Below are 12,269 nucleotides of genomic sequence, written 5' to 3' on the forward strand. Positions count from 1 at the left end.
ATGTCCTTACTACTGATGGACCGAGCAGTCACCCCTGTCGCGGTTTGGGACCCGAAAGAACATGCAGGTAATAGGCTTCAAGGCATGCGAGTATCTGACACAGTCAAGGTTGGGGCCAAGAAATGAGAATTTCAGCTGGCTCTGTTGAAGCAAACATCTTGAGGACCCATGGGAGGGAAATCTGTGGTCTGTAGGTTCCACTGACGCTGCCCGTGGGGCCACTCCCTGGTTGGCTCTTAGAGAGCAGACGGATCCACCCTGTGTTTGAACAAGAAAATGGCAGCCATCAAACACATATGAGTTTGATGGGTTCTGTCTGTGGATCATTTCATACATCATACAGGGTGCGCGCGTTCAAGACCTAAAGGCCTGAACACGAGCAAAATCTCGGCGACTTGGCTGGGACATCCTGGGGATGTGCCGGGACATTGACTGCCAAGCTTTTTGACATTGTGTGTAATTACAACAGCAGGTGTAGCCCTGTTTACTTGCCAGTTCATTATTCTATTTTTTTTTTTCACTTGGATAAGAAAGTGTTTTATATTGTATGCTGTATAAGGTAGGAAAAGGATTTAAAAAAGAAAATGAGGACACAACGAAGATTGTTTTTCTCTTCGAGTTTTTCCTTAGGGTGGCTAGCAGATAAGGGAACAAGAGGGAAATGAAGGTCGCCTGAAAATTTGAGTGAATTGAAAGCTATTTTTGAAGTTAGGTTACACATGATGATTCACTTACTGCCCGGGAAAAATAAATAAAAGATTAGGGCTTATGTTTGGGAAGGGCAACTGAGGATTTATCAGTGTTCTTATCAGTACAAATAAAATCACTTAACATTGCGGTAGCTGCTAAATGAAAATAGATCACTGCTTTTTCATTCACTAATATGATTCGAAATCATGCCAATTAAAAAAGGGATTAAGGAAGCACAAACACAGCCTATTTTAGGATTTCATCTGAATATTAAGTATAACGAATGTTCAGTTGTGGACTCCCATTTTCTCCGGCAGCCACAGTCCATCATTTAAAGAAGGAAATTTACTGAATTAAATTAGAGCGGATTTCCGGTTGTAAGTGAGAGGACTCTCTTCTGTGGATGGTATGAAAGGCCCTGAGCTTTAGGGCCCATTTAGAAATTCTGAATTGTGATCTTGGATTCTGTGGCTCTGTATAAAGAATGAACAACATATTATGAGATGAAGGTCCCTTGTTTTGGAAAATCTGTCCTACATGCTTCATTTTTTTTTCTTAGGAAGACTGTCTCTGCTCGTTTGTCACTTACTGTCAGCCTGAGTAGGCTCAGTCAGAGTCATTTACCTCATATGAGATTCTGAGATGTAGATAGGTAGGTCTAAATCCCTGCTGGATATCCCACAGACCGAGTGATAAGTGAATGACAGTGAAGTTGGAACAGTGGTTTTAAATTAAGGGACTAGTCCACTCATTTATTTTAATTATGATAGACTGAGGCTATCCAGATCTTCCTTCCATGTTCCCCACTAAAGGGAGTATTAAATGTGTCAACATATTGATAGGGAAACACACATGTCCCCAAGAAAGACCGCCGTGACAGCTTTCAATACAAGAGATGTATCAGGGGGCGCCTGGGTGGCTCAGTGGGTTAAAGCCTCTGCCTTCGGCTCAGGTCATGATCCCAGGGTCCTGGGTTCAAGCCACGCATCGGGCTGCCTGCTCGGCGGGAGGCCTGCTTCTCCTTCTCCCATTCCCTCTGCTTGCATTCTCTCTCTCACTGTTTCTCTCTGTCAAATAAATAAAATCTTTAAAAAAAAAAAAAGAAAAAACAATATAGGTTGGAAATTTAGATCTACACAAAGAAATGACACGCATCGAAATAGAAGGAATGAAGGCAAAGTAAAAAAAAAAAAAAAAAAAAAAACGTATCAAGCCAACATCAGGACTGTGGGCTATGGCAGAAGACTGGATATCCGAAGTATTTTTTTTGTTGTTGCTGGTGGATTAATGAAGTGGAAACGTTCAACCAGTTTAAAACCCCACATATTCCTGAGGTTTTCTGTCTTCATTTGCCCTCTTCTAACATGGAATGGCTGCTCTCAAGCAGTGTCCAGTCCTGAGCATGAGGAAGTGGGTGTTCACTGCCACCCCACTTGCTTGGGGTGTGCAGCTGACGAAAACAATATGAGGACAACAATATGGGGGACACGCAGACGTGTGTGGTGGCGGCGAGCCTGAGACGAGCGGTCAGCGGGGGTTTCCTTCTCTCCCCCGTGAAGGATGCTGTCTTCTCATTATCTGGAGACCCTAATGGACGATTTTTTTTTTAAAGATTTTATTTATTTATTTGAGAGAGAATGAGTGAGAGAGAGCATGAGAGAGGAGAAGGTCAGAGGGAGAAGCAGACTCCCCAAGGAGCTGGGAGCCCCTAATGGACGATTTTAAAATAGGTACTAGTGCAAGAGGCTCTAACTCTGTATTTATCAGGTAAAACAGAAAGCGAGTCAAGGAGCTCTTACTCCCAACAGTCCTCCCTCCATGCCTGCATTTTTGCTCATGGTATGGGAGGGTCACTGAGCAGCCCCGGGGACAGATTACACAGTTCCGAAGGCTCAATAGTGCCAGTTACACGTCGGCCTCAGGCTCTAGCTCTTCCATTTGCTCTTTCAGATTAAAGCCCTTGATAAATGGTGGGCAGTTTCTGGTCTTTGAATTCTCCTCAAATTTAATTATGCTGTAATATCCTGCCATCAAGTATTTCCACTTCTGTAGAGTAATTTCGTATCTAATGGAGTGATCCATTTCCCCAGTGAAATATTTCACTTTAATCCAGTTAGATCGTATTTCCCAGATCCCAGACTTGCATTTCCCAGAGATGGACCGAAATATTTATTTTTGATTCTGGAAATATTCGTTTTATGCCTTGCACTGACGAGATTTAGGAAGTAAATTCCCACAATATGGATGAGTCAGAATCTCCTGTTTGGATGCTTCCATTTCCCCGTCCCCTCATCGCCGCTACAGAGGGACTCAGTGCCAGGGACAGTTGTGACGATTAATGTGACAAAAGACCTCAGCTTTGCCTCTTAGGTGCCCCCTGCTTCCGACATCCAGTAAGACCAGGACGTGGAGATTGAGTCTCACACACAGTCCTGCCTTCTGTCCTTTATCCTTCCCATGCAGGGTCTCTGCACATGTTCCTTTTACCCCGATTTCACCCAAATACAGCATTTAGGAGGCATTGGCTATCCATGCAATGTCTCCTGAGCTTTATATGACCTCTCCAATGACCTCCGAGACTTCTCATCCCACATCCCTAGTAAATAACCTAAAGATGAAACGTGCAAGTAGCAGACAATCCTGTTATAAATATAGTGTGCTCCCGCTTAAAAAAACTGGAGAAATACAGAGAATGTGTCTCTATTTATGTATGTGACTCAGTTCCCATTATGACTGGGCAATGTGTGTGTTAGAGACATGTTGGGGAAGTATGTTCCTACTTGAAAAGCCTATTTTATATTTGAAGTTCTGACCTTAGTGGTGTATTAAAAAAAAAAAAAATCAAGGCTCTTTTTTAATGGAACAAACTCCAAAATACTCATTAGAAAGGACAGGGCCTCTCCATTAGTACACGTAGGAGTCGAAAGCCTTGCATCTGGAACCAGGCTGCCCATAAATTCAGCTGGGGTGGGCACTTAACCTCAGCACGCTTAAAAGTTTTCCTCATCTGAGTGAAAGAAGTCAAGCAGAGAAAGTCAGTTATCATGGTTTCACTTGTGGAGCATAAGGAAGAACACAGAGGACATGGGGAGATGGAGAGGAGAAGTGAGTTGGGGGAAATCGGAGTGGGAGATGAACCATGAGAGACTGTGGACTCTGAGAAACAAACTGAGGGTTTTGGAGGGGAAGGGGAGTGGGGGATTGTGGGAGCCTGGTGGTGGGTATTATGGAGGGCACATACTGCATGGAGCACTGGGTGTGCTGCATAAACAATGAATCTTGGAACACTGAAAAAAATTTTTTTAAAAATTTCCTCATCTGTAAAGTAGGAAGAGTCCTAGGAACTATCTCAGAGTCTCCTAGTGAAGAGTAAAGGAGTTAACGTTACACACATGTACACTGGTGAGAGCCATGCCTCGCACTCGGTCGTGAGACCTGTCTCTCTCGTTTGTACCGTCATCAGCATGTCATGCGGACGGTGTCCTCTCTGTACAGTACTTATGTCATGAGCCATTGGTGAGCCAGTTCTACACTCACACGTCTCCACAGTGATCAAGATCTTCATTAACAGCCGATTATCGATTATTTAGGGGGAACATACCAAAAAAAAAAAAAAAACAATAAAACGACAGGGGTATTTTTCTTATTGAAATTAGAGTCGTCGGCAGTCAATTACAGGTTCCTTCACAGAATGCTACGGGTGCGTTAAATGCCACCCTCATCCCACGTGGAAACCCGTGGAATACTGACCCAATGTTTCTTGATGCCGTTTTCCAGGATTCTGAAGGAGTTGAAATTATGTTAGGAGTTTGTGCGAGTGGTCTGTTGATATATCGTGACCGCCTGAGGATCAACAGATTTGCCTGGCCTAAGGTTCTAAAAATTTCGTACAAACGGAACAACTTTTACATTAAGATCCGGCCAGGAGAGGTAAGTCCCCGCCCCGCAGTTGGCGTGTACATTGGAAAGAAAGGTACCCAGTGGCAAACAGAAATGTAAATTGCCAGCTCCCAGGTTCTGAGCATCATGGGACATGGTGAGTTATGTGTCCATGCCTACGAGAATTTTTTGTAGGTTTGTTTGATATATAGCAATAAGTAAAATATTCTCTTCTTCTTAATGGTCTGGTTCTAATTTTGTCCCACTGCATAGATGGAAAAGTTTCTATTGTTGCAGATTTTAGCATAACCTCAAGATACATGGATAATGTTCCATATATCTCAGACGAAGGTATAAAAGAAACTCTGAGGTACTAAACCTTTTGTGAATAAAGAACAGATTTCTTCCCATCTGTCCCTGTTTTATGCGCTCATGCCCTTTTCGTACTCCAAATCAGCTGGCACACTAGCACGAATAGCATTGAGACAATGTGATCAAAGTACAAGAAAGATTAGAGGAGGAGACACCAAGGGTAAATGATGCAAATGTCTCATAGCCTAGTACATTTCTGCCTTTTTCTTTTATTCAGAAAGACGGATGGAAAAAAAGTAAAAGTTGATGACTAAGCACATTCATAGTGGTTTACACATAATAGGTGGTAAATATTTCCTATTATCTGTGTAAAAGATGATAAATAAATATACCCAGTTTCTGATGAGCATAGGTATTCTAATGGAGACCATCAGAGCTCAAAGGTTACAGCTCGTCTGTGTCTCTGAACATTTTCTGGTACAATACAGAATTATTCTCTGTCTTCAAAATCAGCCTCTCTGTTGGTGGAAAATGTAATTAAAAATCAGGTTATATGGGATGTAATGAACAGCATGGTGACTATAGTTATAATACTGTATTGTATCTGAAAGTTCCTAAGAGAGTAGATCTTAAAAATTCTTACCACAAGAAAAAAAAATCTGTGTGTGGTGATGGATGTTAGACTTATTGTGATCATTTTGCTATGTATATAAACATCAAATCATTATGTTACACACTTGAAACTAATAGGTTATATGCCAGTTATACCACAATTTAAAATTTTTTTAAAAAATCACACTATAGAGCAAAGAATCATGTTTATGATTCCCTGTAAATAAAAAGTCAACCTTGTCTGTGAAGACTGAAATAATCTGTAAACTTTTCATGGACATACATGAAATAATTTTTTATATTCACTAAAATTGCATATAAAACTTAAAACCAATATATATTCAATTCATCAAATATTTACAAGTGACCGTCTGTTTATTGTCAGGCACCATGGTGGGCATTAGAAATAGAAAGATAAATATGACCTTGTTCCTGTACTTAAAGAACTTTCTGTTAAGCAAAAAACAGCCTCATGTACTTAGAATTATGTCGTCATGATACATTTTGCACATATAATACTGTGCAGACCTGGGGCGAGCGAGCTGTGGTGAGGGCCCAGATGAGAAAGCTGGAGAAACACATCAGGAAACAATAGTGAGCCATGGAAGGTTTTAGAGAGGGTATGATAGCTAGATGAATAATTTGGAGTGAAACTTAGCAGCTTTGTGATGAGATGTGCCAAGACCTCAACCCAGGCAGAGGCCATGAGAATAGAACAGAAGGAGCCAATGTGAGAGAAGTTTCAGAAACTGAGCCTGTAGGTCTTGGACACAAGGTGGAGGAAGCGGCTGAAGAGTGGAGGGAATCCCGGATAATGGGAGGTTGGTTGGCAAGAATGAAGTTGATGGACATATTATTAGACAAAGGGAGAAAACTGGGAGAATTTCAGAAAAAAATAAATTCTGTTGAGATATATTTTCACGGGGTGATTCTTGCATAGTTAAGAGATAGAGGTCTGGAGGAGTCATTAGCTGCATCCATTCTACTCAGGGCCTTGGGCATGAAATATATTACCCAAAGAACAAGGCAAGTTAAAGGAAAAGAGAGGCTCTAAAACAGAAACTCCGGGTAATGTCCATTTTTGAGGGAGGGGTAGGCAGAAGAACACAGGCCGATGAACCAAAGCAGCCAGAGAAAGAAGAGAAGAGGAAAGAGCCATCATGAACGACAAGGAGACGAGATTCTGAGTACGTGGTAAACCAGCCTGGCCAAATGTTACAGAGAAGGCATGTGGGCTGAGAACTAAGAAAAGTGCATCAGACTCGACAGATCCCCATTGTGACACTGAAGGGTTCTAGTGGGTTGTAGGAGCACCTTATGTGGTACATTAGGTTGCAATGAAGTGGGGAGGGAAGTAGCGAAAGCTGCTCCTTCCTGACGTTTGTCAAGGAGCGAGATAGGGTTGTGGTTCAGGCAGAAGCAGGCTCAAAGAAAGTTGGGCTTTCCCCCCTCTTTTTTGGCAGATATATATATATATATATATATATATATATATGTAGGTAGATATATAGATAGATATATAGATATATGGGCTTGAGAAGAATGAGAAAAAAATTTCGGTGGCACGAAGGCTTTGAAGAGGTCGAGACATGGGTACAAAGCACAGAGAGATAGATGAACATTCAGAACTTGCAGGAGCCTCTGTCATCTTTGGTCTAAGGAGGATAGCAGCAAGAAAATATTCCCAGCTTTTTGCAGCAGAGACCAAATTAATTGTTCTTTTTTTTTTTTTTTTTTTCTTAAAATTTTATTTATTTGACAGAAAGAGATACAGCCAGAGAGAGAACACAAGCAGGGGTAGTGAGAGAGGAAGAAGCAGACTCCCCACTGAGCAGAGAGCCCAACACAGGGCTCGATCCCAGGACCCCAGGATCATGACCCGAGCTGGAGGCAGACGCGTAACAACTGAGCCACACAGGCACCCCAAGCTGATTGTTCTTTAAAACCCCTGGCTTTAGCATAGCGTGTGGTTCATATTAGATGCAGGATGAATAAACGGAGGACGGGTTAGTCTCAATCCATAATACCCTGGCTTGTCGACTGGCTGGGGGCTCTTGGCCAATAGTGACTGTTAACCACTACCACTACATACGAACATCCAGAGTGAACACAAAATTGGGAACGGCAGTTGTAGTTGGAATAGCTTGTGATGTATTTCCCATTCTCCCCCCTCAACCCCACCCGCCCCTAGTCCCACTCAAATAAGAAGTAGAAGGCAAGCATAGTTAGCTCTCACATGCCATGCATAGGTGCCCCCCCCCCCCCGGTTCTTTGCTACATGAGTTACTTTTTTTCTATTGACTGTATCAGTAGTCTGGTTGTTTTATGTTCTTTTGGAAAGCTTTTACTGTTTAAAATGGTTGCCCTCTGGTGGCTTGATGCATACTGTCTTCAGAAAATAAAAAATCCCAAACATTTGCAATAATGATATTAAAATATATTACTCAGGAAGTCAGATAATTCACTTTGAGAAAGCAGATGGCTGATAGATAGTCATCTGAATGGTACATGCTGACAGATATGAAACTGTGTTCTCCCAGTCTGTGATCGTACATATACTATCAAAAGATGTTAGTGTTTAGCATGGTAATCCAGAGGGGAATGCAGAAATAGAATCCACAATATCTGATACCAGGTCATCAAACACCTAGGAGGTATACCTATTCTCTGACCAGATCCTGAGAGAAAAAGTCAGCCTGAGAATGCTACAAACATTTTGCTCATTCCCGTACATTCCAGTTGAAGGCATGATGTCACAGAGACATCATGAAAATAAGGCTTAAAAACGAGATCAGGACAAATTGGTCTCTGGAAGGAATCCAGATATCCTCTTTCTTTTTTCATTTAGTTTTCATAAAATCCATACTTGTCCATAAAACATTTACTACACACAGTATGTGGTTGTCTATGTCTGCAGCATTTTAAAGAGAATAGATACAAGGTGGGTTTTTTTTTTTAAATGAGTGAAGTTGTAGAGGGAGAATTCTGCATAAAGCCCTTGATTTTGTGAATAAATTTGGGGGGGGGCATGATTTTGCAAATTATTTGCTTTTATGTTATTTATAATTGCAAACTTGACTTTAATCTTGATGTCTTTTTAAATTTAGTTTGAACAATTTGAAAGCACCATTGGGTTTAAGCTGCCAAACCATCGAGCTGCCAAGCGTTTGTGGAAAGTGTGTGTTGAACACCATACATTTTTCAGGTGGGTAAAGATGACTTTTTTTTTCTTCCTAAAGAAGAATTAGTATGTCAACCAGAGAAAGTCAATTATCATATGGTTTCACTTACTTATGGAGCATAAGGAATAACACAGAGGACATTAGGAAAAGGAAAGGAAAAGTGAATTGGGGGAAATTGGAGGGAGAGATGAAGCATGAGAGACTATGGACTCCGAGAAAGAAACTGAGGGTTTTGGAAGGGAGGCCGGTGGGGGGATGGGTGAGCCTGGTGGTGGGTATTAAGGGGAGTACATATTGCATGGAGCACTGGGTGTGGTGCATAAACAATGAATCTCAGAACACTGAAAAAAAAAATTAAGATGTTAATGGATTGACCAACTTTAATGGAAAAAAAGAATCAGAATGATTGAAATCGCTTATATTGTAAAAATCTGTTAGGAAGGAGAATGTGGAAGCATGTCCTTTCTTTTCCTTCCAGTTCATGGTTACCAGATTTTTTGATAAGAAATCCTAAAAACTTCGGACTGAAGGATCTTCCTTAATTTGTCTTATGTTTATATGCCTTAGGTCCACTTTCTTTATTACCTTTAGTGTCTTTTTCATTTTTATAAGATGTCCACTTCAAGGATTTAGCCCATTCCTTACTATTTCAGTCATTTCTCAAAACCCTGGACTCCTTAACTTGCTTACTCAAACTATCAGATTTGCGTCTATAAAATAGCAAGTTATCGCTCTTCTGCTTCATTAAAGTCAGCTTGTTAATTGCTCTTCAGGTTTGTAGAACCATAGGCTCCCCAGTTGTGTGAGATGAACTCCAGTCCATGTAGTCCCCCACTGTACATACAACCCCCATTGTATGTATAGCCTCTTTGCAACTCCCTGCTTGATACATAACTGTGGGAACTGATTTTTTCCCCTATAAAATCACATTCTTCAAACATGTGATGTGTTAAACCTTTAGCACACAAAGCACTTTACCGTTGACTAAAAAAGTGAAGGTAGCTTTATGCTTGACTGATGGGTCTCTCTGGTATTTTTTCTTTAATATCTCTAGACTGTTGTTACCAGAAGCACCTCCAAAGAAGTTCCTGACCTTGGGCTCCAAGTTTCGTTATAGCGGCAGGACACAAGCCCAAACAAGGAGAGCCAGTGCGTTGATAGACCGCCCTGCCCCTTACTTCGAACGCTCGTCCAGCAAACGCTATACTATGTCTCGCAGTTTGGATGGAGGTAGGCGTTACTTACGAGCCCTTTGTAATAAGAATCCCAAATGGCTACCCAGAAATAGTGTGAAACCATCACAAGATTTCAGTGAACACAGATCTTCTTGAACAGTATGAAATGAAAAGCACTCACCGGTCCACGGCTGAGTGGCACGTTTTAACCCCCACCCTCACAAAAAAAGTGCCTTGGTGAGTCTAATGTCTGTTATTGATAGACTTCTATAAAATTCCATAAATAATGGTACTAAGGGAATGAAGAGCATAGCTTCCGTAAGCTGGCACCCTGAATTTGGAGAAAGATGCTCCCATCCTAAATATAGTCACATACTCTGTAAGTAATTTGGTTCACTTGCTGGCAGTTCTGAAATGATTATCGGGTTTATTTTAGTCCGTTTGTTTCATAAGGACGACTGTGTCTTTCTACAAAATTTTTATGGATAAAATGTGACTGTTACCAGTCAGTGCATGATAGCTGATAGAAAGAATGACATTCAGATAATAATAGATCCAAGGGCTCCAAGTTGAATCCTCCTGGTTAATATTAATTACTACCACGGATGGACTGGGAGATCCTTGCTGTGTAAATGTTCTCCACTATTAAGTCAAATGTGTAAGTTCAGCAAGGGGAGAATCACTGAAATAACAGTTCTAAGGAATTACATAATTGTGAATCCCATGGATTTTCGTCGTATGTGACCATTTCGTGTTGCTGTCTGTAGTTAACGCACAATGGCAGCTACAACACATGGCAGCTGTACTACTGCTGCTACTACTACTACTACTACTACTACTACTACTACTACTTCGAAAATGAGCCATGGCCAAGTCTCTGTTTTCTCATTCCAAGCACCTAGAGATTAGTTGTTTTATAGAAGACCTATTCCATGAATTTAAAAGGAATTAGACATTTCTAGCATGTGTGTACAATTTGAATAATAAAAAACATAAAATTAAAATAACAAAAACAAAGGAAAAATAATGAAAAGTTACAAATATGTGGGATCACCTTCGTCCTTACCTTTTTTGCCACCACGCCTCGTAGTCCCAGTTCTCTCTTCCTTTCACTGTACGCCACTGTGGCTCCTGGGGTGACGTGCTCCCTGAATCTCCTGTTTGAGAAGTTTGTATTTTTCTAATGAAATATTTCGAAACAGTCTGTAGAAGAAGTCAAAATTGTATCATTAGAGCTTGAATCATGTATGTTACTAGTGAACGTGAACACACGCTTCCCTGGTAGGTAAATCCGGACTGAAATCTACCTGTGTAGCAGTTAGAGAATGGTTTAGACTCCCCAGGTCTCGGTTTTAGTCATCACCTATAAAATGGGAGCAGAGCCATTCACAAACGGTGGATGAGACAGGTGTGACAGCATTCTTGATAGGTGTCATAATAATTATATTCATAATTATTCTTCTAGGCTTTTGTGCGCTGGCCTAGGAATTTGATTACCATTCTGTATCTTCCAGTAGTTACTTCTTTTTGAAATGTCTAACTTGGAGCCAAACTTTTGGAATAAAATTATTAGGACCATTTCAGGTTGAAGATGCTGAAATACTTACTGTAACATTGAAGCTTTTCTTAGTGCTTCGTTCCATTTATTCTTTCTGCTTTGGAGAATCGCTATAAACTGTGTGTTCTATATGGCAGTGTTGGGGGAAATTTTCGTAAAATCACACTTTTTTTTCCCTGGGACATCATCTACTTTGTTGAGTGATGTGTATCCAAGGGAACACATTTGTCGTGAAAGTCATTTTCCTCATGACCTTTTGTGTGATAATGATTGTTGACAAGACAGAAGACAATTGTGAAATAAATGTACTAATCCCATGCTGTCTCTTCCTCCCTGCCCAAAAGTGATGTTAGTATGTGTTGTCTCTCACTCTTTGGGGTCCTGCCAGTTCTAGTATGTTCTCTGTGCTGCTGAGCTAGGCGCTGTGGCTGCATGTTGGAACACAGTTGCTTTTTGCAAAGTTGCATCTGACACAGAACAGCCTTACTGGCCCCTTGGGGACTTGCTTCTCCTGGCAGTTTTTCATCAATATAAGGAAATACAAAATATCTTAGTGAAGCTATCTTCGTGAAACAGTTTAGCTAATATAAAAGGATTTTGAAATATTTTCTTACATTTACATTTTAAACTTCCTGAACTGTGAAGCTGATTCTCTTTTGCCCGCGATTAGCCACTGTAATTTGAAAAGCATCGTTTGTAAGTTTAAATCAGTTGTATATATCTAAAACCAAAAATAATGCTTACCCAGCTTTAAAAATGTAACCAAATTAAGCATCTTTCACTAAGACATTTTAGCTGGGATGGAAGGCTGTCTTATATCTTTTATGTTTGCATGCTTTACATTTGCATGAATTTCATTAG

At 40.7% G+C, this 12,269-nt stretch overlaps 1 protein-coding gene across 1 annotated transcript in view; it reads left to right on the forward strand.

Moving 5' to 3' along the window:
* The window catches only part of LOC111142433 (band 4.1-like protein 3), a 51,656-nt gene that overhangs the window by 12,624 nt on the left and 26,763 nt on the right, over positions 1–12,269 (forward strand). Inside the window, exons 6-8 of the mRNA XM_022495553.1 lie at positions 4,468–4,620; positions 8,601–8,698; positions 9,730–9,905. Of these exons, the coding sequence (XP_022351261.1) occupies positions 4,468–4,620; positions 8,601–8,698; positions 9,730–9,905 (427 nt within the window). The remainder of the gene's footprint in view (positions 1–4,467; positions 4,621–8,600; positions 8,699–9,729; positions 9,906–12,269) is intronic.

The sequence above is a fragment of the Enhydra lutris genome, unplaced genomic scaffold (genome assembly GCF_002288905.1).
Source record: "Enhydra lutris kenyoni isolate GAN:26980312 unplaced genomic scaffold, ASM228890v2 scaffoldscaffold8, whole genome shotgun sequence".
Lineage (NCBI taxonomy): Eukaryota > Metazoa > Chordata > Mammalia > Carnivora > Mustelidae > Enhydra > Enhydra lutris.